Source organism: Colossoma macropomum, unplaced genomic scaffold, assembly GCF_904425465.1.
Source record: "Colossoma macropomum unplaced genomic scaffold, Colossoma_macropomum, whole genome shotgun sequence".
Classification (NCBI taxonomy): Eukaryota; Metazoa; Chordata; class Actinopteri; order Characiformes; family Serrasalmidae; genus Colossoma; species Colossoma macropomum.
In genome coordinates this window covers 4,251,747-4,279,741 of record NW_023494799.1, presented here as the reverse complement: position 1 = coordinate 4,279,741, position 27,995 = coordinate 4,251,747, and the positions used below count along the sequence as shown (strand labels likewise).

The 27,995-nt window shown below is 41.9% G+C and overlaps 1 protein-coding gene across 1 annotated transcript in view; it reads right to left on the bottom strand.

Moving 5' to 3' along the window:
- Positions 1 to 24,108, bottom strand: part of fbn2b (fibrillin 2b) — a 130,785-nt gene extending 106,677 nt beyond the window's left edge. The window contains exons 1-4 of the mRNA XM_036586043.1: positions 23,996 to 24,108; positions 19,335 to 19,607; positions 7,740 to 7,822; positions 6,546 to 6,650 (exon numbers count right to left, since the gene is read on the bottom strand). Coding sequence (XP_036441936.1) covers positions 6,546 to 6,650; positions 7,740 to 7,822; positions 19,335 to 19,510 — 364 coding nt within the window. The 5' untranslated portion in view covers positions 19,511 to 19,607; positions 23,996 to 24,108. The remainder of the gene's footprint in view (positions 1 to 6,545; positions 6,651 to 7,739; positions 7,823 to 19,334; positions 19,608 to 23,995) is intronic.
- Between the last annotated feature and the right edge of the window lie 3,887 nt (positions 24,109 to 27,995).

The window sequence follows — 27,995 nt, the reverse complement described above, 5'->3', positions numbered from 1 at the left end:
TTGGAGGTGTGTCTGCAGATTCTTTGAGGAACTGAAAGTGGGGCTCCTGAAAAGAATGGAAGCTGTTGTATTATATTTAGTTGTTGAGGCTTCTGTATAATTTTCTGTTAAATATATATTTTCTGCTTTTTCCTTGTTGCAGAAAACTGAAGAACTTGCAAATAATGGCTGGAAATTAAATAAATGACTTTTGCACAGCATTTTATTTAATACGAATGAGACACATGTATGACTGCATATCTCGATACTGTACAAAAACCAAAAAGTGTGCATGTCTGTGTGTATTTTTCTTGTGTCCAGCCCTAGTTCAACAGACAAGGACAAGAATGATCTCACTGGCTAGACCTGCTGAAAGCCCCCTACACGTCAGTGTTTCAGCTGACCCACACTGGGAACGCCTCACGTGCGCACACACACACACACACACACACACACACACACACACACACACATGTGGGCTAACACAGAGCCCCAGCTCCACAGTGTGCCTCTGTGTGCAGCCATCACTCAGTCTGTCACATTTTTTTTCACAAGGCAATGAGGAAAAAGAGACTTACATGCTCTATACAGTTCCCACTGTTCTACATTCATCTCAGTCAAACACTCAAACCTAGCCAAGGGCGTAGTTTTGGTTTTAGAAGTGGGGGAACACTGTGAAGTTAGAGGCAGCAGCCCCTCCAACGAAACTCCCCTGAAAGCTTTTTATATATTTGTACATACTACTCCAGCCATTGGCCCTGGCTTACCACTGGGGTGAGCTAACGTTACTGTGAACGTTACGTCACCCCACTATTTATCTGTTAGGAAATAGCTAGGAAACCAACCTTATTTAAGTTAGTGAAGTCAAACTGTCACTGAATGACAGGATGAAATATTCAACTGTGTTTTTGAATATTTCAAATACATTTCTATACCTCTTCATCTTCACCCTGATAACACTCAGCCTGTAATGGGTTATGTCTTCTCACAACTAGTCTACCAATGGAAATGAGTATCAACCTACTGTCAGCATGGAAACGGGTGCAGGGTAACCATGGGAATGATTGTAGACTTAATGTAACTATGGAAATGAGTGCAGTGTAACCATGGAAATGGGTGTAGACTTAGCGTAACTATGGAAATGACTGCAGTGTAACCATGGAGATAAGTGTAGACCTAGCGTAACTATGGAAATAAGTACAGTGTAACCATGGAAATGGGTGTAGGGTAACCATGGAAATGGATGCAGAATAACCATAGAGATGATGTAGATCTAGTATAACCATGGATGTGGTTGTAGCATAACCATAGAACTGGGTGCAGTGTAATCATGGAAATGGGTGTAGACCTAGTGTAACCATGGAAATGAGTGCAGTGTAACCATGGAAATGGGTGTAGACCTAGTGTAACCATGGAAATGGGTGTAGACCTAGTGTAACCATGGAAATGAGTGCAGTGTAATCATGGAAATGGGTGTAGACCTAGCATATCTATGGAAATGACTGCAGTGTTAACCATGAAAATGGGTGTAGACCTAGTGTAACCATGGAAATGAGTGCAGAGTAACCACGGAAACAGGTGTAGACCTAGCGTAACATGGAGATGACAGCAGTATAACCATGGAAACATGTGTAGACCTAGCGTAACTATGTAAAGAATCCAGTGTAACCATGGAAATTGGTGTAGCTTAACCATAGAGATGTAGATCTAGTGTAACCATAGAAATGGGTGCAGCATAATCATGGGTGTAAACTTAGTGTAAGCATGGAAATGGGTACAGCGTAACCATGCAAATGAGCCTAGACCTAGTGTTACCATGGAGATGCATGTAGAGCAACCATGAAAACGGATGCAGCGTGACCATGGAGCTGATGTAGATCTAGTGTAACCATGGAAATGGTTCTATCGTAAACATTAAAATGAGTGTAGACATAGCGTGCCCATAGAAACGGGTGCAGTCTAATCACTGAAATGGGCTGTGTGTGACCATGCAAATGAATGTAGACCCAGTGTAACCATGGAAATTGTTGAAATCCACTGATCAATACATAAAAGAGGTAGTTGTAGATTGATTTTTATCAATCAGCCCATGTTAAAATTCTATTTCTATTACCTGCATTATGACAGCTGGACAATAAGAGTAGGTCAGCACTATTTAGCAAATTCCCCCAATTCTAGTTAAGCAGAGGAGCTAAAAGTTGGATTGTAAAAAGTCCCAAGCGGAAACTCCGCCTGTGAACAGCAGCTCTGCCATGGCCTTTCTGAGAGCCGTTGGCTGACAGCTGATTCTGTGACGGAAAGTGTATGATTGTGGCAATTAGCCTGTAATTACAGCGAAGGAGAAGGTTGAGGGAGGATTGGTTTTTTATCCGCGAGAGCAGCTGTGATTCTTTGGACACAAATTTACTGCAGCCAACAGCCGCGGCTGTGGTTTGTTATTTATGGAGTAATTACAGATTCATCGTTGGGTCATAAACATGGCCGCTCCCTCCACGACCGCTGCAGTCAACGTGCGGGCGCTTAGGCCTTACGACGCTATTACTAATCTCTCAAATCTCCACAGCCGCTCCAGAGAGCGGGAGCGCGCGTATGTGTTTCGTGAAGGTAAAAGAGCTGTTTCACATGCACTTTCATAATGTCTCAGCACACCGAGATTCCAAAGAAATTACACGGCCAATTTCCCAGCATGAAGTAAGTCGACCATACTTTTTTTACAACTTCTGAGACTGAATAGGCCTCAGGTAGGTGTGTTTGACTTTTTCGTATGACACTTTTCTTGGTCTATGACCACATATTCCGGGCACAAGTTTCAAAACTACGCTGGAAATGAGTAGCAGAGGAAACATAGCCAGCGCTAAAACATGCCAGCCTTTAATTACCTTCAACTGTCTCTTACTCAACTGTCCTGCATAAACAAAATCAATCAAACCCTCTTTTTTCAAGCCTGCTCATAAAACACGGCCAATGCCAGCGTTTACTGCGGAGCATGTGGTCTCAAATTCACCAAGCCTCGACAGAAAAATCCTCACAGTTCGACATCTGATCTCAACTCCAAGCCCATAGGCTGTCAGAGCAATTTCATGCTGGTGCTGGATTGTGATACTTGTGCAACATTTCACCTCCCAGCGCTGAACCTTTCACTCCAGAGACGTCCTTCAGTGTATCGGAGCTCATAAACGAGGTCAGGACTGCTCTGAAATACAGGATGTGACTCCCTTGAAGTGAAAAACACAAAACATCCTCCTTTTTTTAAATGGATAGTTTAGTAAAAAACTATGGCTAATAATGAATGCCTTGCTTATGAGAAGGCCTGAAGGCAGTGCTATAACCATTCAATCCTTGCCACATTAGCATTTGGCCAGAGATTTCTTTTATCTTTAGCACAACAACTCAAATAGAGGATTTTTACATAGCACTACGGTGGCTGAGAAGACCCAACAAACTACAAATAAAAAACCCAGAAAGCACTTTCATCAAAATTACAACACGGCGCTACATTTCACGAACACGCTGCCAAGACAGAAACACGTGCAGCTTCAGAAACGCTGATAAACCAGTCACTACGGAAATATTTCTGGACTCAAAGAAGATGGAGCCATTCAGACCTTTAATTATATGCAGCACAAACATTCACCGGTAAAAGTAAGTTAACTTTTATTTGAGCAGATTACGACTATCACTGTATCGCAATGGGGATTAGCTGTAGAGTCTAACTGTAAAAGTTAAACTAGTAGTCCAGATTAACTACCACAGCACAGCTACCACATGTCAGATAGCAAACTAGCCAGCCAGGTTATGAAGCTGGGATATGAGTGTCTGAGTGTCTGCGGTCTTATCTGCTTCTGTCAGTGATTTTCCAACATAGATATTCCATCCCCTTTGAGTCTTCCAGAAACATTTCCGCTGTGTTGTGACTGGCTTTGCAGCGTTTCTGAAGTTGACTGTGTTTTCTTTTTTTTATCCAGTGCTTTTGTAAAACGTACTTCCGATGTAGTCCGAAGTGTTTTCTGCAGCGCGTTTGTGAAATGTAGTTCAAGTTTAGTCATTTTGATAAAAGTGTTTTCTGTGTTTGCAGCACATTTCTGAGTTTGCAATGCGTTTTAATTGTACTGTGTTTAGGGTCTTGTCAGCCACCGTACAGTGTACATCTGTATCTGTGTCGATCAAGTCAGTTCAGAATCGGTTATTATGACAGTAATCTGTTATTTTCCTCAGAGTTAACTAATTCATCAGCTATTGCTCCCGTTCATTTATTAACGTGGAGCAGAGAAAACAAATGCAAACAAACTTGGTGGGAACTTATCTAATCTCAAACGGCTCCCCATTTCCAATGAAGTGCATTATGTGGGCCATGAAATAATGGCTTCTCTGTAAAAACGAGGCGTCAGTTCAACTTAAGTGACCCTTATTAGTCCCACAACAGGGAAATTTCACCACTGCATTTTAACCCATCCGTGCAGAGAAACACCACATATACACTAGTGAACACACACACACTAGGGGCAGTGAGCACACTTGACCGTAGTGGTGGGCAGCCCTATCTGCAGCTCCTGGAGAGCAGATGGGTTGCTCAAGGGCACTTCAGTCATGCACTGTAAGCTCAGGGGATCGAGCTGGCAACCTTCCGGTCACAAGGCTGGTTCCCTAACGTCCAGCCCACGCCTGCCCCAAAAATTGATAAAGTAACTGATTACACAGCTATTCTGAAGCTAACTCAACTTGACAAACAGGAACGGGAAAAGAACAGGAAAATTCGTACAACAAGCTGGCGAATGAGAAGCTGACTTCTGCCTCGTAAAAAGTCGAATGTTGAGAGACATTTTACAAGAAACTTCTACTTCTGTGGTAAAGTTTCCTGCCGGAGATGCGAGAAAAGCGGCTATAGCTGAGCTAAAGCTTAAAGCAGAACAAAGTGAGTCTGCATTTCGTTTATATTATATTTTTGGCCTTTACTAGGACATCAGCACATACTGAGACATATTCATAGCCAATATGTTAAAATGGACATTAAATGTTGAGGCTCCCAAGCTAGTTTGATTTTTGTTAAATGGGCAAAATGGCTCTTTTTAACATTTGGGTTGCGACCCCTGGACTAATCCATTAGCCCAACAGGAGACTGTAAGTTTGAACCCCAGCAATGCTACAGCCATTCATAAGTGATCACTTAAAGGAGAAATGTCTGATGGAAAGAGTGGCAGATGGGAAAACTGAGTAAAAAGCAAACTCTCTATTGTTTACCTTACTTAGATGCAAAGCCTCGAGAACTTTTGACTAAACTAAGTAGTTTGAGTTGGGTCAACTCAAGTTTGAGTTAACTCAAGAAAAGCTGTGTACTCAGTTACTTTTTATTTTAAGTTGAGCTGACGATCATTTTTAACAGTGTTCTACACCCAAATAGTGCACTATATGTTGAAAAAGAAAGCCATTTATATTCAGTCATAAGCTGTATGACTCCCTGTCTAACTATTTCAGTAAAATTGTGCACTATTTGGGTGTAGAAGCCATAGCTTGCAGCACACTACATAGGGATTAGGGAGCCGTTTGAGTTCTGCAAACTACGAGGGAAAGGCAACTTTCCTTTGCCCATACACATGAGCGCACACCTGGATGAAACCAATGACAAATTGCTGCCACAACCCCCTTCTGTCTCTGTCACATGGTGTAGTGTATTTAGAGCATTTACTCCCCATATTTATAGGCAAGTAAAGCTTGATGAGCACAATTAAGGAACAGCCTATTTGAGTGGGAACGTGTACTGAGTGAAGGCCTTTCCACATCTGTCAAACAAACAGAGATAGATACGAACACTGCAATGCCAATGGCTCTTTTTAATGTCCAGAAAACCACAAAGCCGAATGAACCAGTGCAAATGCAAAAGAACTAGAAAAAGCAGTGGTGTGCAATTCTTAATCCAACACACGTTGTTGACTTCCCTGCTCAAATCACACTTACTCTAGGGACACAAACGCAGCAATCATACGCAGGATGTTCACACCCACCCAACATGTCAGTGTGTTGGTGATTATTTGGTTGGTGTGTAATAGGGGAGTGACACTGTACTCAGGATTGAAGCAGAAGTAGGTTTACCTCCAGATAATGTGAGAGCTGCTATTTTGCTGTAGAGTTTGTGAAATTTGGTCCAGTTTGTATAGAATTATGGGTTTACTTTGGAGATTAACAAGAATGAGTGCCGTGTCATGAGGACAAGTTGTTTCCAACAGATCAAAACTTTTAGAAGAACTTTGTGAGATCAAAATTGGGTTATATTTTCAATTTTTTTATGTGGCTTTTTTATTTAATTAAAAAAAAAAAGGTATGTCCTAGACTTGATTCTAGATTTAATATGTCTGAAGTATAACTTTTTCAATGCCTGCTCCAGAATTTATAAGAGATTTCAGAAAAAAAGTCCAGTCATTTGAGTGTATGCATGTGTAGCGTAAGCCCCGCCCCCTCCCTGCCCACTCGACTGAACGGTGAATGAGAGACTCTTTAGACACTTCAGTTACTTCCCTAAAGTGTAAGGGGGGTTTAAGTGTGGTGGGTTAGCACAGGTACACTGGCCGTACCTGCAGCAGCTGCTGCCCCACAGCTGGGAGCGAGGTGACCACTGGAGCAGGTACACATGTTGGGCCTGGAGCAGAAACCATCTCCACAGGAGTTCCTGCAGATGGCTGTGAGGAAAAACAGGAAACGAGAAAGAAAGGAGAATAATCAAAAACAGCTCAATTATTATATAAAATAAAAGCAATTGTAAATGCAGTGGAGTGTGTAGGGCTCTGTATTTAGAGCTGAACTAATGACTGTCTATAATTAATTAACCAATTATTATTTGATTAATCGATTGGCCTGTTGTGCCTTCTTCAGTTCCACTCAATCAAAGATTCAAACATTTGTCCCCTTCTATGATAAACAAAGCAATAGAAGCCATATCGCCCCCTACACTTCCTGTAGAGCATTACATGCTTCAGAATGACTGTGTGGATCATATGAACATTATAGAGCGCTTTTTAAATGAAACAGTAGAAGTCATATCGCCCCCTACCCTTCCTGTAGTGTATTACAGTCTGTCAGAATGACTGTGTGGATCATATGAACATTATAGAGCGCTTTTTAAATGAAACAGTAGAAGTCATATCGCCCCCTACCCTTCCTGTAGTGTATTACAGTCTGTCAGAATGACTGTGTGGATCATATGAACATTATAGAGCGCTTTTTAAATGAAACAGTAGAAGTCATATCGCCCCCTACCCTTCCTGTAGTGTATTACAGTCTGTCAGAATGACTGTGTGGATCATATGAACATTATAGAGGCTTTTTAAATGAAACAGTAGAAGCCATATCGCCCCCTACGCTTCCTGTAGTGTATTACAGTCTGTCAGAGTGACTGTGTGGATCATATGAACATTATAGAGACTTTTTAAATGAAACAGTAGAAGCCATATCGCCCCCTACACTTCCTGTAGTGTATTACAGTCTGTCAGAATGACTGTGTGGATCATATGAACATTACAGGGCTTTATAGAGAGCATTCTTAAACCAAACAGCGTGTTAAAAATTAGTGCTAGGTGACTAATATAATTAAATACCATGATATTTTCCAAATATATCATCATATCTCAGCATGAGATGATATTTGATATTGCTAATGCTATTTAAATGCCTCTACACTATGCTAAAAATGTCTTACAACCTTAATTAGGCATCTTGGTAAGCGCTCTGTCTTCAAAACAAAAATCATGAGATACAGTGGTGATACTTACGGACTATGCACTGGTTGCCCCCGGGCAAAGTTTTCCATCCCGGACAGCAATACGAGTGGAATCGGGAGCCACACACATTAGGCCTAAAACAGAAAACCACACACAAACATAACATGCCTCATGTCATATATGAAAATCCCCACAAAATATACAACGATGTGAACCAAATACAGGCTTAAAGCCCTTTCTGGCCTTTTGGGTCAAATCTGACTGTATGATACATGAAGCTCCTTAAAAGGACACATACTTGGAGGGGGCTGCACAGAAAGGGTGCAGTTTGTTCTGGATATCTAAACTTCGGGAGACAGAAATGTTTACCATGCTCCCTCAGCGACTCATCCAAAAGCTTTTTTTGGCCCAGCTCCAGCTCTACTGCCCACTTAAAGAGCTGCCTATGTGGATGGATATAGTCTGACCACTAATAGCATTCAGCTACAAATCTGATGTACACCATTTCCCACCTTGTAGTCGATCAGCCAAGAAATGTTTGGGGTCTAAATTTTGCTTATTTAGTTAAGCGCTGAAGCTAATGAAGCTAACAAACAATATAAGTCAATAGTCACCCAAATCTTTTCTGTAAATACATCCCCAAAACTCCTCTAAACCCACTCAAACCACATGCAGGTCTTCACTAAGGTCACACTGACTTCTTGAAGTGGTTTAGGACACAGTATGACTTACTGGGAATTATAAAAAAAGTGTTAGTGTTTAAAAAAAGGATGATGTGCCAAATTGTGCCTCCCCCACAGAATCTGACTCACAGTTATTTAGAAATACGGGGTAACAGTTATTTAGAAACACAAACCACAGAAATTGTGTACATAGTCTAGTGTTTATGCCTGCATGACGTGAAAGGTACAACACGTGTTTTATAAAATGGCCGTCCGAAGCATTTAGCTTCACATTTAGCATTTAGCATTCTGTTCATTTTTATAGCACATCCTGTGTCCCAAACCACAAGCACAAGTCTGTGTGACATTAATAAAGAGTTGTTTGCAGTTTAAGTGGCTTGAGAAGTCTTGCCGATGTATTTATGAAAACAATTTGGGTGACTATTGACCTCTACTGTTTGTTAGCAATGATAGCCTTGTAGCTCCACTGCAAAGCTAAAGAATTTGGACATAAACACATTGTGGTTAATCTACGTCTGAGGTAAGTGGAAAGTTGTGTTAATCTGATTTTTTGCCAAACTATTCCTTTAAGTTATCTCTAATAGGCTTTCTTATGTGGTTTCTGACACTGTATGACACACTGTTATCTGTAAACATGGACAGAAGTACATCTCACAGCTAAGACAGTAGAAGCAGGCATCTCTACCTTTGTCCATTTTTATATGTGGCTGATCAGCTACTATTTGTTATTGGGGAAAATTGTTTAGATTAGATTTTTGGCTGTGTAACGCCTCCTTATTTCTCCAGAGAGGAAGGAGAGCACCATCTTTAGAAGCAGTTCTGTTTTAGTACAAACTGCAAACCGACCCAACTGGAAGGATCAAATGCTTTGTGATGGATTTCCAGGCTGTGATAGTTTCCTACTGCTCGCTGACAGCTTGGACCCAGTCACCTACAGATGTGGCAGAGCTGCTGTTTCTCTGCTCTGCCTTTATTACGGCGAAATTCACGCTTGATGAATGACAGAAAAACAGCTCGAGGTCCGTGTGAATCTGACCTTTCGCTGCCATGTACCTTTATTTCTATCAGCACCAGGTTACGTCTGCTGTGATTGGACCCCAAATAAGCCACAAGGTACATCTGTGTGTCCATAAACAAACACACAAACCCGTTTTCTTTTCCTCCGCGATTCGGGATGTTTAGCCCTGCCTGGGAAAGTAGGTTTATAGTTTAGACCTTTTAATGGGTTCCAAATTGAAACACCAGCAGTAAATGGGGAGCTGATGGATGTAGAGAGAGGCTGCAAGACGAAAAACAGAGAAACGGACACTCGGAGAGTGAGAGAGTGTGAGAGAGAGCGAGAGAGAGAAAGAGTGAGAGAGGGGGAGGGAGGGAGAGAGGATCAAAGAGAGAGAGGTAAAAGAGCTAAAGAGGTGAAGAGAAACAAAGAAAAGCAAACAGAGAGAGGGCAGTGAGAGAGCGAGAGAGAGAGAGAGAGATGCAGAGAGAAAATAAGGGACTGAACTGAGATAAGTAGAGAGAGGAAAAAGAGGAATGAACAAAGAGAAAGACAGAAAGAGGAAGAGAGAGAGGGGGGAGGGAGAGAGGATCACAGAGAAAGAGGTAAAAGAAACATAGAAAAGCAAACAGACAGAGGGCAGAGAGTGAGAGAGAGAGACAGAGAGAGAGAGAGAGAGTGAGGGATGATCAAAGAGAAAGGTAAAAGAGCTAAAGAGATGAAGGGAAACAAAGAAAGCAAATAGACAGACGGCAGTGAGTGAGAGAGAGAGAAAGCGAGAGAGAGCGAGATATAGAGAGAGACGCAGAGAGAAAGTGGAGGAACAAGATGAGCAGAGAGAGGAAAGAGAGGGAAGAACAAAGAGAAAGAGAGCTAGCGACGAAGAGACACAAAGAGTGAGTGAGAGAGAGGAGCAGAGAGAGTGAGGAGAGAGAGAATGGCAAGGAATGGAGAGAAAGTGGTCAAAGAAAGATGAAGAAGAGACAAGCAGATAGAGAGAGGACAGTGTGTGAAAGAGAGAAAAGCAGAGAGAAAGGGGAGAGAGAGGTGGAAAAGAGATAGGTAGAGAGAACAGAGAAAGAGACAAGTAGAGACAAGAGAAAAGTTGTAAGAGAGGTGAAGAGAGACAAAGAAAAGCAGACAGAAAAGAGAGAGAGAAAAAAGAGAGAGAAGCAGGGAGAATGAGAAGAGAAAGTGAGATAGAGGGAGAAGCAAGGGGAAAAGAGAGGCAGTGAGATAGAAAGGGAGAGGAACAAAGAGCTGTTCCTCTTTGTTCCTCCCCCTTTGGAAAGAAAGAAAAAGAGAGTGTGAGAGAAGCAGAGAGAAAGTGGGGGATCGAGATAAGCAGAGAGAGGAAAGAGAGGGATGATCAAAGAAAAAGAGAGCTAGAGGTGAACAGAGACAAAGAAAAGCAGACTGAGAGAACGCGAGTGAGTGAGAGAGAGCGGAGCAGAGAGAGTGAGGAGAGAGAGAATGGCAAAAGAAAGAAAAGAAAGTGGTAGAGAGAGAGATAAAGAAGAGAGACAAAGACAAGCAGACAGAGAGAGGACAGTGAGTATGCGTGAAAGAGAGAGAAACAGAGAAAGAGGAGAAAGAGAGACAGTGAGAAGCAGAAAGGAGAGAAAGAAAGAGACAAGTAGAGAGAAGAGAGAGAGAAGTGAGAAAGCAATTAAAAGAAGGTGAAAGAGTGAAGGAGGTAAAGGAGCAGAGGCTAGAGGGTGGGAAGAGAAATGGTGGGAAAGGGGTACGAATCGGCAGGAGAGAAAGAAAACAAGTCGAGTTAAGTGGAGGGGAGGGAGAGCGGAAAACAAAGCCGTGGAAATTAGGCCAGGCCGTGAAGGAGCACCAGCAACCGGGGGCAAAAAACCTGAGGGTCACATTTCTCAACCCAACACGCTCAGCCTGAAAAATGAGCTCTCACACACATACAGAATGAGAAGAACTTGCCAAGACGGATCCCCCCGGAGACCCTCTCTCCAACCCCCTCTGTCCGCAGTTCACAGACATCCAGAGACGCCGTGCTCATGGCTGATGGGTCTGTGAGTTTGAATTGTTCTACTTCCTGGGTTTGTTGTTTTTCCTCTAACCCTTACAGTTGCTAGGATCCCAGGATTTGTAAGACTATGAAACTTTCTGGAGACTGACCCAAAAAGAGTCAGTGTACTAAGAAGAGTCAATGCCTAAGAAGAGTCAGTGCCCTTAAGTCAATGCCCAAGAAGAGTCAGTGCCCTTAAGTCAATGCCCAAGAAGAGCCAGTGTCCTTAAGTCAATGTCCAAGAAGAGTCAGTGTCCTTAAGTCAATGTCCAAGAAAAGTCAGTGTCCTTAATTCAATGTCCAAGAACAGTCGATGTCCTTAAGTCATTGCCCAAGAAAAGTCAGTGTCCTTAAGTCAGTGCCCAAGAAGAGTCAGTGTCCTTAGGTCAGTGCCCAAGAAGAGTCATTGTCCTTAAGTCAATGCCCAAGAAGAGTCAGTGTCCTTAAGTCAATGCCCAAGAAGAGTCAGTGTCCTTAAGACAATGCCCAAGAAAAGTCAGTGCCCTTAAGTCAATGCCCAAGAAGACTCAGTGTCCCTAGGTCAATGCCCAAGAAGAGTCAGTGTCCTTAAGTCAATGTCCAAGAAGAGTCAGTGTCCTTAAGTCAGTGCCCAAGAAGAGTCAGTGTCCTTAAGTCAATGCCCAAGAAGAGTCAGTGTCCCTAAGTCAATGCCCAAGAAAAGTCAGTGTCCTTAAGTCAATGCCCAAGAAGAGTCATTGTCCTTAAGTCAATGCCCAAGAAGAGTCAGTGTCCCTAAGTCAATGCCCAAGAAGAGTCAGTGTCCCTAAGTCAATGCCCAAGAAGAGTCAGTGTCCCTAAGTCAATGCCCAAGAACAGTCAATGTCCTTAAGTCAGTGCCTAAGAAGAGTCAATGTCCTTAAGTCAATGCCTAAGAATAGTCAATGTCCTTAAGTCAGTTCCTGTGAATAGGCCCCTTTATCATCCTTAGACCAATGCCTGAAAATAGGCAATGTCCTTGAGTCAATGTCAGAGAACAGTCAACGTCTATAAGCCAATGCCCAAGAATAACCAATGCCCTTAAGCCAATGCCTGAGAATAGGCAATGTCAATAAGTCAGTGCCTGAGAGTGGTCAGTCTGTTTAGCAGCTGGCACATCACACCATACAAACCCAAAGCACTGCATCATTTTGTCCAAAAGACATCAAGTTGCTTTAAAATGACTTGCATTTGAAGTATGCGGCCAGTTTAAGCTGATGTCCAGGAACAGCCAATATCTGTAAGACAATGCCTGAGAATGGTCAATTAGGTAAATCTTTGTTTACTATGGCTACAACTATCACACGGGACAAAGTGGACGAATACTTCAGCACCAAATAATCTTTTGTTGCCATGAAGTGAAACCACTGCTCTCCCACTACAGATGGATCACATCCAAGAATGACATTTCTAACATTAGCTAGCTAGCAGCCCATTTTCCCCACAGGCTGCATTAGTAGGCCAGCTTAAATAGACATGCTCAGCATTGTTAATTCATAAGTTCACAACCAGACACTTTCTCTGTGAACCTCCAAGGCAGGAAATAAGGATCTTTCTTTAAAAGCCTCCAGCTTAGATTTTAAAGTCACAAGAATAACAAACCAGGGATCACAGAGAACCTGTGTTTGGCAGAGTTCCACAGGCAAATGCAGGGCAATGCTGACCCAGGGGCTACTGTTCCTGTAGAGGTCAGAGGTTGAGTTGCTGGTATCTGCCTTAAGGCCCCTTTATTGTCTTCTGTAGCTTACAGCCAGTGAGCGTACCGCATGGTCATGTCAGACATTAATGGTAAACAATTTGCAAGCCCTTTAAATCTCTCTAAGGCCTTTTCAGGCCCTGCTTGGTCTTTCCCATGCCCTTAACATGGATGACCTCTTGTGACCCTAAAGTCTAGACAAGATCCATGCATCGCATGGATGTCATCTGTTTCAAGATACAACACAAACCATCTCAAATGAGTACACCAACTGTTTTTAAGCTATTTTACAAGCTGCCTAAAGATATTAAACAAACTACTTCAAGCGGTTGAACAAGGTGCCTCAAGTTATTGCACAAACTACCTCTAACTATGGCTCAACGAAGTTTGGGAATGCTTATGTTTCCATCCAAAATATGTTTATAATGATGTAACTACATACTAGGAATGTGCATTCTGACTAATTTTGATATTCAAATAAGAGTTAATGAACAGATATTTGCTCAATCACAGGGAAAGGAAAAAATGTTAATAAAAAAAATCAAACTTCAAAAAAATCTAACTTAACATAGGAGGCTAAAAAATAATAAGCATAACTAAATTAACAGCACACAGAGGAATAAAGCATGTGTTATTGCACAAATAGCTAAGGGAGTCAGTAGGTTCTCCTATTTGATAAGCAACAGAGGCTGCCTCTTCAGATGAGCTAATGAGCTAACACTAGAGCTAACCAGTACAGCACTGGATGTTGACGCACACAAGCCATTTTCTCCTTAGTGGACAAAGTGCCAGCATCTTAGTTCGTCAGAGAAATATCTTTGTTCATTGTTTCTGGATCTAGCTCAAATAAGCTAGAGTAGATAGCCTAGTTAGCGGAAAAGCTATGCCCGAGCCTGCTGCACCATCTCAGTCACATCCTTAACATTGAATACTAGCATCTCAAACAGTTAATGCAGTGCTTGAGCACCCGTGCAAACGCCTAATAAATACAAACTATGCTACAAAAACAAAATCAAGCTTTTTTATTATTACATACAATTATTATCCCTGATAGCAAGAGAATAGTGAGCCACTGTTGGCTCACTGATGGCAAAGCTGGTGGTTCACTGGCATTTTGCTCTGCGTTTTCTGGGCAGCCCACCACTGTTAAGGCAGAGTAATAGACATAATTTCACTTATCATTGCTCATTTTTCACTCACAGTCCAATTTACTTATTTTTCCATCCTTCCTTTCTTTAATTATACTTTGTAAATTAGTTTAGTAAATCATTTTAATTTAGCACAGTGTCAGCAACAACATTTTATTTTAGGCCTAGTCATTATTTTTTTATCTCTCAGTTGTTTGTAATATTTGTCTTAGTTTATTTTCCAAAATAATAGATTCTGTGCATTTAAAATCTGTTTAGGTTAAAAACTAGTTAGAGCTTGTATGCAGGACCATTATCTGGGTGGTCCGAGGGTGGACCAGAAGTGGCAAACAGTCAGCGGGGTGCCGACCTTATCAAACCAGCAGGCCGATATATGCTCGCTGTCTGGGATAATGGTCTAAATGGCCAATATTGAACAACACTTTCCATTTTCACTTAAAGAGAAGATAAAGAATGTGACAAATCCAGATTAAAAACAGAAGACTGTATCGCCAGATGGCCTGTCCATTTTATGTAAATGGTGGCCATATCTTTCTTGAAAGAATGTATTTTAAACGTTTACATAAATAAAAGCTTTTGTCTGTGATTCACAGAACCTTCGGAATCCGCAGTGGAATTTCCGTCTGAGGGGCGTTTTAGGTATACATTCAAACTCCCTCTTCCAGGGAAAATGAGCATCGGGCGTTTGAGGAGAGCTGGAGGCCGTCCTGACTGGATGAGGGGAAACTGACAATCCCTTGGCCTGCAGCCCGAGCGGCTGAATATGATCCTCTACTTTTAGGAACGCCGGCAAATGTTCAAAAACATCTCCCCGGAGGCCTCTGAGGGCCAACGTTCAGCATTGCTTTAGAGGTCTTTGAGTTCTTGCTGTTAGGGATGTCAGAAAAAAACCCAGCCTGGCATTGGTGGACCAACACCACAATTTTTTTCTTCTCACCATGAGCCAAGACATTTTACAACAGCCTCCCCAGACTTTCTCCTAATTTAGGAGGTCCAGAGGCCACACCATGATCAGATTCCTCCAGTGTGTGGGCCAAATCACACTTCACCAAGAGAGCCAATAAATCAGGCAAACTTCAAATCACCTACAGCAGCCTACTTAAACAGTCTGACACGGGGGGATGCTGTATGGGCGGCCTTCAACAGGAAGCCTTCACCAAGGCCAGCGCAAATCTGATGAATAAATTCCCTCTCAAAAGTCTTACGTACGTCCTGTTAGTTTAGTCCACACACGGCAAGGAATACAGATGGTGTTTAGAGGAGTGTTTGCAATCGAGACATCGTCTCAACCAGACAAGAGCTTGATGGTGGGCCAACAGCAACAACATATGAAAATGGGGGTCATTTTGCTAATGACAAGCAAAAATACCCCCATTTTTTTGCCAATGACAAGGGAATAGTGAAGATAAGAACAATGTGGAAGTTGTGCAAGTCCCTTTGGGCCATGGTTCGAGTGTTTGCAGCACAACTGCTGCATATTTCTAAACCGTGCCGCACAAATTAGCACAGTTCCGCATTACTGTCAAGATTAGATATTCACAGACGGAAAATTGGCCAAAAGATCTAATCGTTTCAAAAGGCTGCAGGTTAAGCTTGGTTTGCCTTGCCTCTTGGATTTGCAGACAAAAAGGTTCCACTGCACATGTTCTTCCTTAGACCTCTCTATCATTCCATGTTCAGAAAGTGGACCCCCGCCACCACTATTTCTTTGGACCTGCCTGACTCTTTTCAGACACTATTTGAACAAAAAACAGAGCTTTGTATAAACTGCAAGGCCCTGCTTGATGTAATTATCGATGATTCTGCGTAATGGAGGTGTATTTTTGTTTGCCGTGCTTTCAGACTCTTTCTCACCTGCGGCTTTAAAACAAATGCCCTTTGTAGAAGCCCCCCGAGTGATGGGGATACCTCATTTCCTGGCCGTATGTGGGGGGGGGACGTAAGCAGGGACAGATGAGAGCCTGATTGCAATAACCGATGCTGACATATGAGACCGGCGAGAACAAAACATCCCTTGTTGTTCCAAAAATTAGAAAAATATACAGCCAAAGCGCAGCTTTATGGACTCACGTGTCCCCTCCCTGCAGCCCCACAGCTAGACGGGCACTGCATGAACGTCTGGAAAACCACCATCATCGTCTATCGCCTCACGTTAGTCTACGGTGTATTTACCATTCCGCTGCAACGTGCGTAGAATTCATTCAAGGTAGCCAAGTAAGAATGTAAACACTTGTGTCAACACCATGCTCGTGCACTCAGATATTGTGATCTACAACCTTGGTACAGACAGACCTATACGTGGCTCCTTAATGCATTTATAATAAATGCAGTCACCCTACACATTGGTTTGGCAGTTTTCCAAAAAGTCTGAAAGGTATGTCGCAGTAGGTAATGGAAAACTTGAAGCACACCGTCACCAGCGCACTGTAACGCATGCACAATTTGAAGTATTCTCTCATTAAAGCTTCCTGCTTATAGCCACATGGTATTGTACATTGCTGTACCAGTGCAGTATTAGGGACTTTAAGTATTGAGGGCTGGAGGGAAGTCTATGGCGACTGGAAAACACATCTGCCATAGCCATCAAAACCAGTGAATAAGTAGCAACTATAACATAATGGTAGAACCAACCCAGGGGTCGGCAACATGCAGCTCCAGAACCGCATATGCCTCTTTTACTGCCCTGTTGTGTCTCCACAGCAGAATTAGATTTGTAGGTAAAAATAAAATAATCCTCCTTTACAGTAAAATAAAGTTCTGCTGATCGTTCAACACAGTTTTAACAATAACTGGTTCTAAACGCTGGAGTTAATGTAGCCCTGAAGGTTGGTGCGCCGACTGCTAGTCACCCTAGCAATGCAGACAGCCTCACCTAGCTAGTAGCGAAGAGAAAGATTTAAGATGAATATCGGTAATTTGGAGATGAACTGACTTATTTGCGTTTATAATCACTCCAGCTGGTTTCCTGATACGTTTAATCTGCAAGGAGAGACTGTCAAACACTATAAAGTTGTGAAGCTGAAGTCGCTTCTCGTTCGAATTTTCCGTTCCACCTTAAATGGTGCAGCAGTTACATTCTGCCGCCTCAGGCACCATTTAAGGTAGAACAGGAAAATTCAAACATGAAGCTGGCGAATGAGAAGCTGAATTCTGCCTCGTAAGAAGTCGAACACTGAGAGACGTTTTACAAGAAACTATTCTACTTTTGCGGAAAAGTTTCCTGCCGGAGATGCGAGAAAAGTGATTATAGCTCAGCTAAAGCTTAAAGCAGAGCAAAGTAAGTCTGCGTTTTCGCTTATATTATATTTTTTAGCCTACACCGGTACATTAGCACACACTGAGACATATTTACAGCCAAGACATTAAATTTTGTGGCTCCCAAGATGGTTTGATTTTTGTTGAAAGGACAAAATGGCTCCTCTTAACATTTGGGTTGCCGACCTCTGGTCTAACCTGATGACCCAAAGGAAAGAACAATCAATCTTAAGATCTTAATATCTCTGTTGTGTCCCCCGGACAAGCAGTGGCTATGATTTACGGCTTTCTGCAAAATGAAAATGCGTGGAAGCAGCTTGTTTCTATCAGACTGTCTTTTAACGATAAAAAGCTTTTGTTATATAATGACATCATTTTCTGCAAAAAAACTGTTGCTCCCTAACTTGACTCTAAATTTATGCATTAATGTGTTGTTAAAATGATTCCAGTGGAGTTTTCACAACATTTTAGGTATCGATAAACAATTTGTCCACCAAAGTTTTGTTAACATTCATCATCTAACCCGCTTATCCTCCTGGGTCGCAGGGGGTGCTGGAGCCTATCGCCAGTCTATCACAGGGCAGACACACACATTCTCACACACACTTACACCCAGGGGCAATTTAGTATCTCCAATTGACTGCATGTCTTTGGACTGTAAGAGGAAACCGAACCAGAACATGTAAACTCCACCCAGAAAGAACCCTGGTCACCCGGCTGGGGAATCAAACCCAGGCCTGGTGCTACCCACTGCGCCACCATACCACCCCATTCATAAACTATTACAGTCAATTTCTGTTTCTATGGCTTACAACAGAGGTGCCCAAACCTGTTCCTGGAAATCTACCACCCTGCAGAGTTTAGCTCCAACTACAGTCTAACACACCTCATCCACCTTCAGGGACATCTGAACAATAGAGCCATGTGAGTTGGATCTGAACTCTCCAGGGTGGTAGATCTCCACCCCCAGGATTGGGCACCCCTGGCCTACATCGACAAACTTTTGAAGCATTAAAACATATTTGGCAAAAAATTCTTTGGATGGAAACGTAGCTAATGAGATCAGATGGAAAGACAAAGGAAACTTTTACTTAAGTCTCTCCTGCTCCTCACATATTTCTGCTTCGAAACACCCAGTAATTTCACATGTGTTTCTCTTTAGGTTTAGCAGAGGTCTCACAATGTGCTCTGATTTGTGGAGATAATGACCCTCATGTTTATCTGCAGCTGAACTAAAGACAGGAACTCAATTATTTCTCAATCAACACTAAGAGCCCTCTCAGTTTAGTGGCTCTGAGTAACTATTATGGTTTTTAGAGCAATGTTTGAGCAATAAAATGTCCCTCTGGGGACATATCTTCAGAAAAATGGAAAACTGTAATAAAAATAACAATATCAACAAGTGTCTGAAAATACTGTTTTAACTCTTTGAAGGAATACTATCCTTATCTAGTGCAAATAAAAATCTAATTCAGTACACAATAGAAACGTGAAATGCTTAAACCTCATGTTTTTGTGAATGCTTGCCACCATTATTGCTTTGTTGTTGTACCAAGATCACTTTATAATGTTTCTTTTCTCTTGTCCTTCTCATTCCTGATTAATCTACCCTGCTGTAAAATGTTATAACAAGGATGATGATAAAATGATGTTGTTCAAAAGCCTCAACACAAAACTGAACTTTGAGCAATTCCTAACTGGAGTTTTGTACAATCAGGGCATTCAGTGCATTTCCTCACTAGCCAGCTTCATAGCTTATAGCAATAAGTTATGCACATAGTTCTGTGAGAACTTTGTACATGGTTCTGTTCAATCTCAGTCAGGAAGCTTCTTACCCCCTCAGGGTCTCCTGTCCTCTCCTGCGGACCCTCTGCTGGACCTCCCCCTCCGGTTTTCCACTGAAGCGGCTGGCCTGCAGGCCTCCGTCTCCCTGGCCCTGCACCGTCTGGAGTGCCGCCCAGCAGACGGCGGCCCATCCTAGCACCACCCTGGCCAGCGTCCAAGCCCCCATTGGCCCGTACAGTCCTCACTCGTACAGTCACTCTCACTGATCTCCTGGACGGCCCCGAGCACCACACGTCCTGTCCAGTTCCACTACAGGGTGACGGCTGGGGGTGAGAGAGGGAAGAGGAAGACCATGATTAGAATGTGGGTCATTAAGTGCTTACTATGCAGTTTTGACTTGACATTTGCTGTGGTCCCTTAATTACTATTCTCTATGCTGGAGCACTATATAGAACACTATTATAGGGAACAGAAATGGCCCCTAAGCACTATTCCGTATGTTGGAGCACTCCATAGAACACTACTATGGAAAACAAATATGGCCACTAATCACTACTCCCTACATAGAAGCTCTATATACAACATTATTATAGGGAACACCAGTGGTCCCCTAATCACTACTCCCTACATTTGTGCTCTAGGTAGAACACTATTATGGGAACAGAAATGGTCCCTAATCTCTGTTCCCTACATTGGAGCACTATATAGAACACTATAATAGGAAAAAGAAATGGCCTCCTTATTACTATTCCCAACATTAGCCCACAAGAACACTATTATAGGGAACACAAATGGTCCACTAATCACTATTCCCAACATTAGTCCACAAGAACACTATTATAGGGAACACAAATGGTCCACTAATCACTATTCCCAACATTAGTCCACAAGAACACTATTATAGGGAACACAAATGGTCCACTAATCACTATTCCCAACATTAGTCCACCAGAACACACTATTATAGGGAACACAAATGGTCCACTAATCACTATTCCCAACATTAGTCCACAAGAACACTATTATAGGCAACACAAATGGTCCACTAATCACTATTCCCAACATTAGTCCACAAGAACACTATTATAGGGAACACAAATGGTTCCCTAATCACTATTCCCTATACTAAACCACTATATAGAACATTATTATAAGCAACAGAAATCGTCCCCTAATCACTGTTCCCAACATTGGTGCACAAGAATACTATTATAGGGAACAGAATTGGTCCCCTAATCACTGTTCTCAATATTGGAGCACCAGAACACTATTATCAGGAACAGAAGTGGCTCCCCAAACACTTTCCTGTATTGGAGCACTAAAATACTACTATAGGTAACAGAAATGCTCTCCTAATCAGTATTTCCAACATTGGAGCACTAAAACACTATTATACGGAACAGAAATGGTCCCCTAATTACTGTTCCCAACATTGGAGCACTAGAACACTATTATGGGGAACAGAAATGGCCTCCTAATTACTATTCCTTCTACTAGACCACTATATAGAACACTATAATAGGGAACAGAAATGGTCCCCTAATCAGTATTCCCAACATTGGAGCACTAGAACACTATCATATATACACAAGCGGTCTCTAAACACTATTCTCTACATTGATGCACTAAATTGAACACCATCACAGACAACGGAATTTGTGATGGAAACAGTCATTTTTTGCGTTATGGATATTCTGTGTCTCTTAGGGCGCCTGGTTTTAACAGTACCGATTGAGGAGCATTGCTGGATTAAAAGAGCACACGGTTTTGGACACTGCCACAAAATTGCATAGTGCCCTATGTAGTGAACATGGCAGGTTTTGGACACAGCAACTGTGTCGTGACTGATTTTGATTTCCCTTGCTAACTTCTCATACTTTTCATAACTACAACAGTCACTTAAGATATGTTTTTCGTATTGGATCAAAGCACCAATTGTGTGTAAAGCTCATGCCAATTCAACAGCATGCAAGTCATACTGTAGCAGCTGTTCCTGCGTGAATGTGAAGCGCTTTGAATGGAACGAGCTGTGTTTTTCATAATAAAAGGCAAAAATAGCCTTAGAAGCACCAGCTCACTAAAACAAACAATCTGCTCTCAAGTATCCAACATCACGTGGCATTTACAATGTAACCCTGATGTGACGCCCGCCTGCTGTTTTCCAAATCTTGCTCTGATGAGAGGGAACTCTGACTCCTGGCTAAGTGAGAAGATATGTGTTTATACTGGACACAGGTGTGCTGTCTGAGAGAGGCATCGGTAATGCTCCAGGCGTGATGGCACTCAGCAATCCTCAAAGCTACACCCACTTAAATCTGTAGCACACAGTCTATTCAATCGCAGAAGCAACACATCACCTCACAAGAATGCTGTGATAGCACCTCTGCACCTCTGCATTTCCTATTTCAAAGACCAAAGCTTTGGTCAAAGTTCAATCAGCTGGTAGTTCTCATCCTTAAAGGGGAATTCCACATAATTTTTAAAATGTGTATAATAGATAATAATAGAGTGGTTGGTATATAGTGGGTAACACCTCTGCCAAATGCCGTAAATGTAAATGTAGTGTAATTCAGTTAAAATGTAAACAAAGTGCTTCAGAGTGGTTTGACATGAAATACAATGTTCTAGATACACTTACAAGTCAAAACTGTTCAACAGTGCTGACTGGAACCAGACAGCCAAAGCATTTATTTGGCAAGAACACATGCTGCCTGATGCCTGAGACACTGTTTTATAATAGTTTTGAGAAGGTTTTAGCTGCAAACTTATCTTTTAAAATCCATTTATGGCTGAGAGGTAAGTGCAAGGCAAAATAGCCCCCAGAGAAAATGTATTTTTTCACATTTACCATGATTTTTCTGTTATAAACCTTATATATAAATACTCAGAAGATAGGTGTAGGTTCACTGGTCATCTTGGATAACAAATAACACAGACTGGGGAGCGAAAACCTGAACACTTATATACCACATCAGTCTTATTTTTTTAAAAAGTGAGAGGAATGCAGCTTTCCATGAGCCTTTAATATGGAAATCCACAGATTTTTCAAGCGTTTTGCATCATTAAAGGGTGAAGATGTAGATCATTCACAGCAGTTTGGTGTGAAATGCTCAGTTCTAGAGAAACCAAGTCAGGATCATTCACAGTGGTGGTGATAGGAACCAGACGTCTGAAGAGTTTAATGCCTCTAAAAGCTCCCTCGCAGAAACTTATTACGTGCAATGATTATGAATATACTGCCTAACGCCTGAGACACTGTTTTACAGTAGTTTTGAGACACAGATTTGTCATAAAACACATTTTTAAAATGCATTCGTGGTACAGAGGTGCATGCAAACCTACTTTTACCATCATTTTACCATATATAAAAGCTCGGAAGTTCACTGGTCATTTTGGATAGTTAATAAAATGGCTATATTTGCACTGTGACCCCTGGTTCCTATCACCACCATTGTAAAGAAAATACAAGTGGATGTACTTTTCTACAAAGAACCACTTTACACTAAACACTCTCAACAACATTGTTGACTTCTGAACTGCTGAACTGTGCACAAACTTTGAAAATTCGGTGGAATTCCCCTTTAATCTCTGCCTCAGCCCCACTGTAATCTATGGCATAGCTGTTGCCATTTCTTTCTATAGTTCAATAGCCTATTATGTCTGCCCAGTCATGCAGCTTTCCTGAGCAAAGCAATCTTGAACACCAGCATGTACACTTTTACAAGTCCACGTCGACGGCATTAGTGCTGCATGATCTTGAAAAATGGCCAACTCCTCAGTCCTCTCATTAAAGCCAGGGTTGCAGCTAAATAATGGGCCCCCAAAGATTTATAACTGGTAGAAATTTAGTCTCAACTTCAAGTGGGCTGCGAAACAACAGGCTGCCAAAAGACTGATCATTTTCCTTTCAGCACTATGCATTTGTATGAGAGCAAAAACCAGCCAAAAGTCTCCTCGAAGCTTGGTGGGATGATAATTTCAGCTGTAATGGCCCTGATGAACCTCTCCACACAAAGCCAAGCCTCAGAAGACTGTTTGCAATGGCTAGACAAGTCAGTGATTAAATTAGGTGAAGTGAATTAGGGCTGGCTGACAGACACAGTAGCTGAAATTCATAAATCCAGTCATGATGAGCAGCCGGAGGGTTTGTATGGGTGGAAAATCAACACGGACAAAGAAAGAAGCCCCAGCCACACCAACTAATGCTATCAAAGAGGTAACAGGCAGGTAGCGGATGGTTTCTGCAAATCTCAGGTGAGAAGTTAATCAGCCCAAAGTGCTCATTTCATTAGCAAATGAAGGCAGTGGAGTGTTTTCCTTTTGTCATTGACAAACACAACTAGTTTAGAAGCACAACTTTTAGGAAAGATAATAATAGTTTAATTATTTTGGTTCACACTGATGAACTTTTTGCACAACAGATTTTCCTAAATAACTTGTAAAAGTTGCTTAATTAAACATTATCTAGTCCTTTTTTTTTGACTGGAACTTTTGAAAATGATGCAGGAAAACATGCATTAAATATAAGAAAATTTCGACTGCATTTGTCTAGAAGCTGGAAAATAAGCAAAAAAAAAAAAAATCATAAAATTCTTGAATGAAATGCTGGCACTGAGCTAGATTCACTTTCTGCATTGTTGTAAATCTACCAAGTTTTGCACAAAACAGGCTAATGCATTTTAAATAACATACAAAAAGAAAATAGCTCTACCTTCAAACTGTTGTGGTCTGTCCAGCCAGCCTGTCCACTCTGCTCCTGCACCGGGATCCGTTATCCGTCCCCCTGAATGGGAAACTGCACTGCAGCCTTGTGAGAAAAGAAAAAGTTGCTGAATTACTCTGCTGAGGAAGGGGAGGTGCTTTCTGAAGACTGAGACTTGGAGGAGGGGGGCAGGGGCAGGGGCGGAGGCAGGGGCAGGAGCGGGGGATGGGGGGGTGTCTGACGACCTGTGGGCCAAACCCACATACCCCAACAGCCAGGAGATCAGAACACTTCCAAACACTGGCTCACATTACATGTTCGCTTAATTGTCTTCAATTGGATGCTGAGCTGCTTTGTCTCTGTTTTTTACCTTTGTGCATGATCAGTGAGTAGAACACAAGGAGGTTAAAGGGAATTTCCACCAAATTTAACACAATTCTACAAAATTCAGTGGTTGAGATGTGAACGAGGTCATTCAGAGCAGTTTAACGTGAGATGGTGCACTGTAGAGAATCTGGCAGTATCAGTTTTCTTTACAGTGGTGGTGATAGGAACCAGGGGTCACGAAGTCTACAATGCAAATATGTTTACTATCCAAAACCACCAGTGAACCTACACATCTTTTGCGCTTTTATAGGCTTGTGTAATGTTGATAATGGTGAACTAGTGGTAAAATAAGTTTACTTTGGGGACTTCACAACACCCTGGATGGTCATCTTTGGCATGAATGCATCTTAAAAAGTGTCTTTTAGGCCAAAATCACCAAAAAAACTATGTCTTAGGCATCAGGCAGCTTCTGTGAGGGAGCTTTTAGAGGTGGATGTCTGGTTCCTATCACCACCACTGTGAACAATTCTGACTCGATAAGTTACTCTAGAAACATCAAACCACTCTGAATGACTTTATTTACATTTTAATTGGGTCCAATATTTAAAATATTCATGGAACTCAGTTTTTTTTTGTAAATGAAACAGATTGATGTATTACATATTTAACTTTTCAGACCATACAGTTCCTTTATGGAAACTGCTGCCAAATTGTTCACTGTTTTTGTGATGTCACAAAAAAAACGACTCACTAATATATACAGCAGTTTAGCCCCAGCCATTTACACAAAAGTTATAAGAGGTGTTTCAGCCCCTTTAAATACAGAGTAGCCAATCAGAATAGAGGAACTGCCTGATGCTTTAGACATAGTTTTTGTTAGTTTTGGCCTAAAATATATTTTTAAAGATGCATTCATGCCTGAGATGTGCATGCAGGGTGTTGTGAGGTCCCCAAAGTAAACGTATTTTACCACTAGTTTACCATTATCTACATAGTGATAAAGCGAGGTTGGAAAATAAAGTCTTGGAAAAATTAATTATGGTTGTTTTTGGTACATAAAACCCACACAAACATTATCAGTGGACCTTAAAGGAAAAAAGATAAGAAAAGAAAAAAGCAGGATATGGGCCCTTTAAGGCTTGGATGCCACACTGTAATTGCATGCCTTTATTTATTTTTGGCTCTAAATTTACTATTATTATCTAGTCCTATTTGAGACCTTCAAATCTTAGCCTTGATGAAATTCAGTAGTAAAAACGGTATAGTTACTGTAAGAGCAGAAGTGTGGGCGTGTGTAAATTACGTGTTTGTGTGTGCATGTTCGTTTCGAGCTCTTTGTGGGGACCGGATGGCCTCAGTATGACAGAAAAACGTGACCCGCTTGATTTGGCCGGTCCCCACAAGGAAGAAAAACAAGTTCAGCTTTTATAGAAGAAGCAAAAGAGGCTAGAGATTAGCTTTGCTTCCTGAGGGTGATGTTAGGGTTTGGTTTGGAGAGATACGCTCACACAGAAAGCACTGGGAACATCTCACAATGTCAGGAAAACAAAACAGAGACATGTCTCAGGCTTGTTTGCCTGAATCTTTACTGCTGTCTGACTTCCTCTGTAACACCCAGGGCACCTCGTCTTCCTACCTCTGACCGGCTGGGTGGCCGAGCAGCTGAAAGCAGCCCAAATGCTCACAGCACCACCGAAGGCACTGATGAGGTGAAACAGCAGGTTTGGAAAACACTGAAAGCTCTATTACCTAAACTGCTCCAAGTATAGCTCCCATCTTTGTTCTCAGGTTACCGGGGCCTCTTTTGGGACTTTCATCCGAACAAAAATTCTTTTATTTCTTTTATTTCTTAGGGAATTTATAACTGAATAGTTTTTTTGGGGTAGAAGTAAATCGAATGAAAGGCAAAACTAAAGTTCTGATTGGTCCGTTGTCAAACTGATGGGTATAATTAGTATAAAATTGTGTTTTTATTACACTTTTAAGCACGGCTGCACTGTCACATACTGTACCAGTGTTTAATCACTGTGTCCAACGTGCTGTGGAGTTGCAGAGTGATTTGCAGTCTGTTTCCCAACCCCCATTGGGCCATACTGTGTCTGCTGCAGAACATGGGATAGGAACAACATTTTTGGCTCAACTCCCCTTCCCCCAAGGCCAATGCTGTTCACCCCCCTCCTTCCTAAACAGAACCACATTTTCTGCGGAGCCCAAGAAAATGGTTTCCTTTTTCCCTATTCTCACTAACTCTCCACACTTAGACTGGTTCATGAAGGCATGATGGAGTATCAGACAACCATTTTGAGTCTATTTTAACCTGTTTGTATCTCCAGACGAGGTCTACAGAACTGGACATATGTTAGGTCATTGACATGTCATTCGTTTGCACACAGTACTTATTGCTATTACTCAATATTTACCCTCAAACTGGTTCCACATTGTTAGAAATAAAGGTTCCTTGGCCTGGACATGGAAAAACCTTTCTTTCTCGATACAATTCCCAACATGAATGATCCAAATACATCATAGAATCACTGGGAATCCCTGTGGTGTCAACCAATCTTGACTGCTAGACTAGCTACTGAGCTACCGGCTAATAAACACAATCTAACTAGCATTAGTGTAGCCTTTACCTCGGTCGTTGAACAAAATTGTGAAGAAAACAGCAATTCTATCTTTATTTAGCACAAAATAGACTAGTTTTAATCCTTTGAATTAAAAAAAGAAGCCAAACTGAGGTGAAGTAGGGTGGCGTCCGCTACAGGTCCCGGACAGTGTGTCGTTGTTGTTGTTGCTGGGTTTTTTGTAGCGTAGTTGTGTTACTTGTTGAAATTGTGTCTGAGGATTGCGGGCTTTGTAGTGTAACTAGTGATAAGGTGTCTACCTTCCTCATATGTCATGTCCTTCCACATTACCCCCTCCCTGGGTTCGTTTTGGGGTTAGCGCTGGGCTAGGCATTTCCAGCTGCCTGTTGAAGAAAACAGCCAGCTACCTAGCTAACTTCAGCTTTTAGCTTGTTGTCCTCCTCATCTGACGAGTCATTTTGGTCAAGTAATTGACTCTCTTCATTGTAATGATGACTTGAAGAGAGTTACCACAGATTTACAGCTGAAGTAGTGGGCTAGCAGTAACGTTAGCGATCCGCTTTCCATCTGCATTCACCAGCTAACATTTCAAAACCGGCCAATCCACAAAAATCCAACCCAAAGCAGTTTTTCACAAGTTCCTCCCAAGAAAGGTTTTTTTAAAAACTTTAACAATGTTCTTTACAAAAAGCTCATTAAAGAATGATCCATTGAAAAGGTCTTATAGGAAACCAACAGTAGTTCTTCTATAGCATCGCTCCAAAAAACCCTGTTTGGCATCTTTCTTTAACATTTTAAGAGTGCAGGAACTTCAACACTGATTAGATCTGCTGTTTGTTGTCCGTTCTCCAGAGCTCAAAACCCAAGACCATACGTGCCTGCCCTCAAAAAGCAGAAAAACAGCCGTTTCTGAAGTTTCCCTGCCTGCAATGTTTTGTAGATCATGGATAACACATCCTAGAGCAACCAGATGAGGACGCAGTTGGTTCCCATATGGGCCCAGTCCCTCCGAGACCACTGATTCAATTCCGTCATGTGAGGAGCTTGGCAAATGTCACTTTCGATGCTCTGTGTGGTGTAGTGGGGGTAGATTCCTG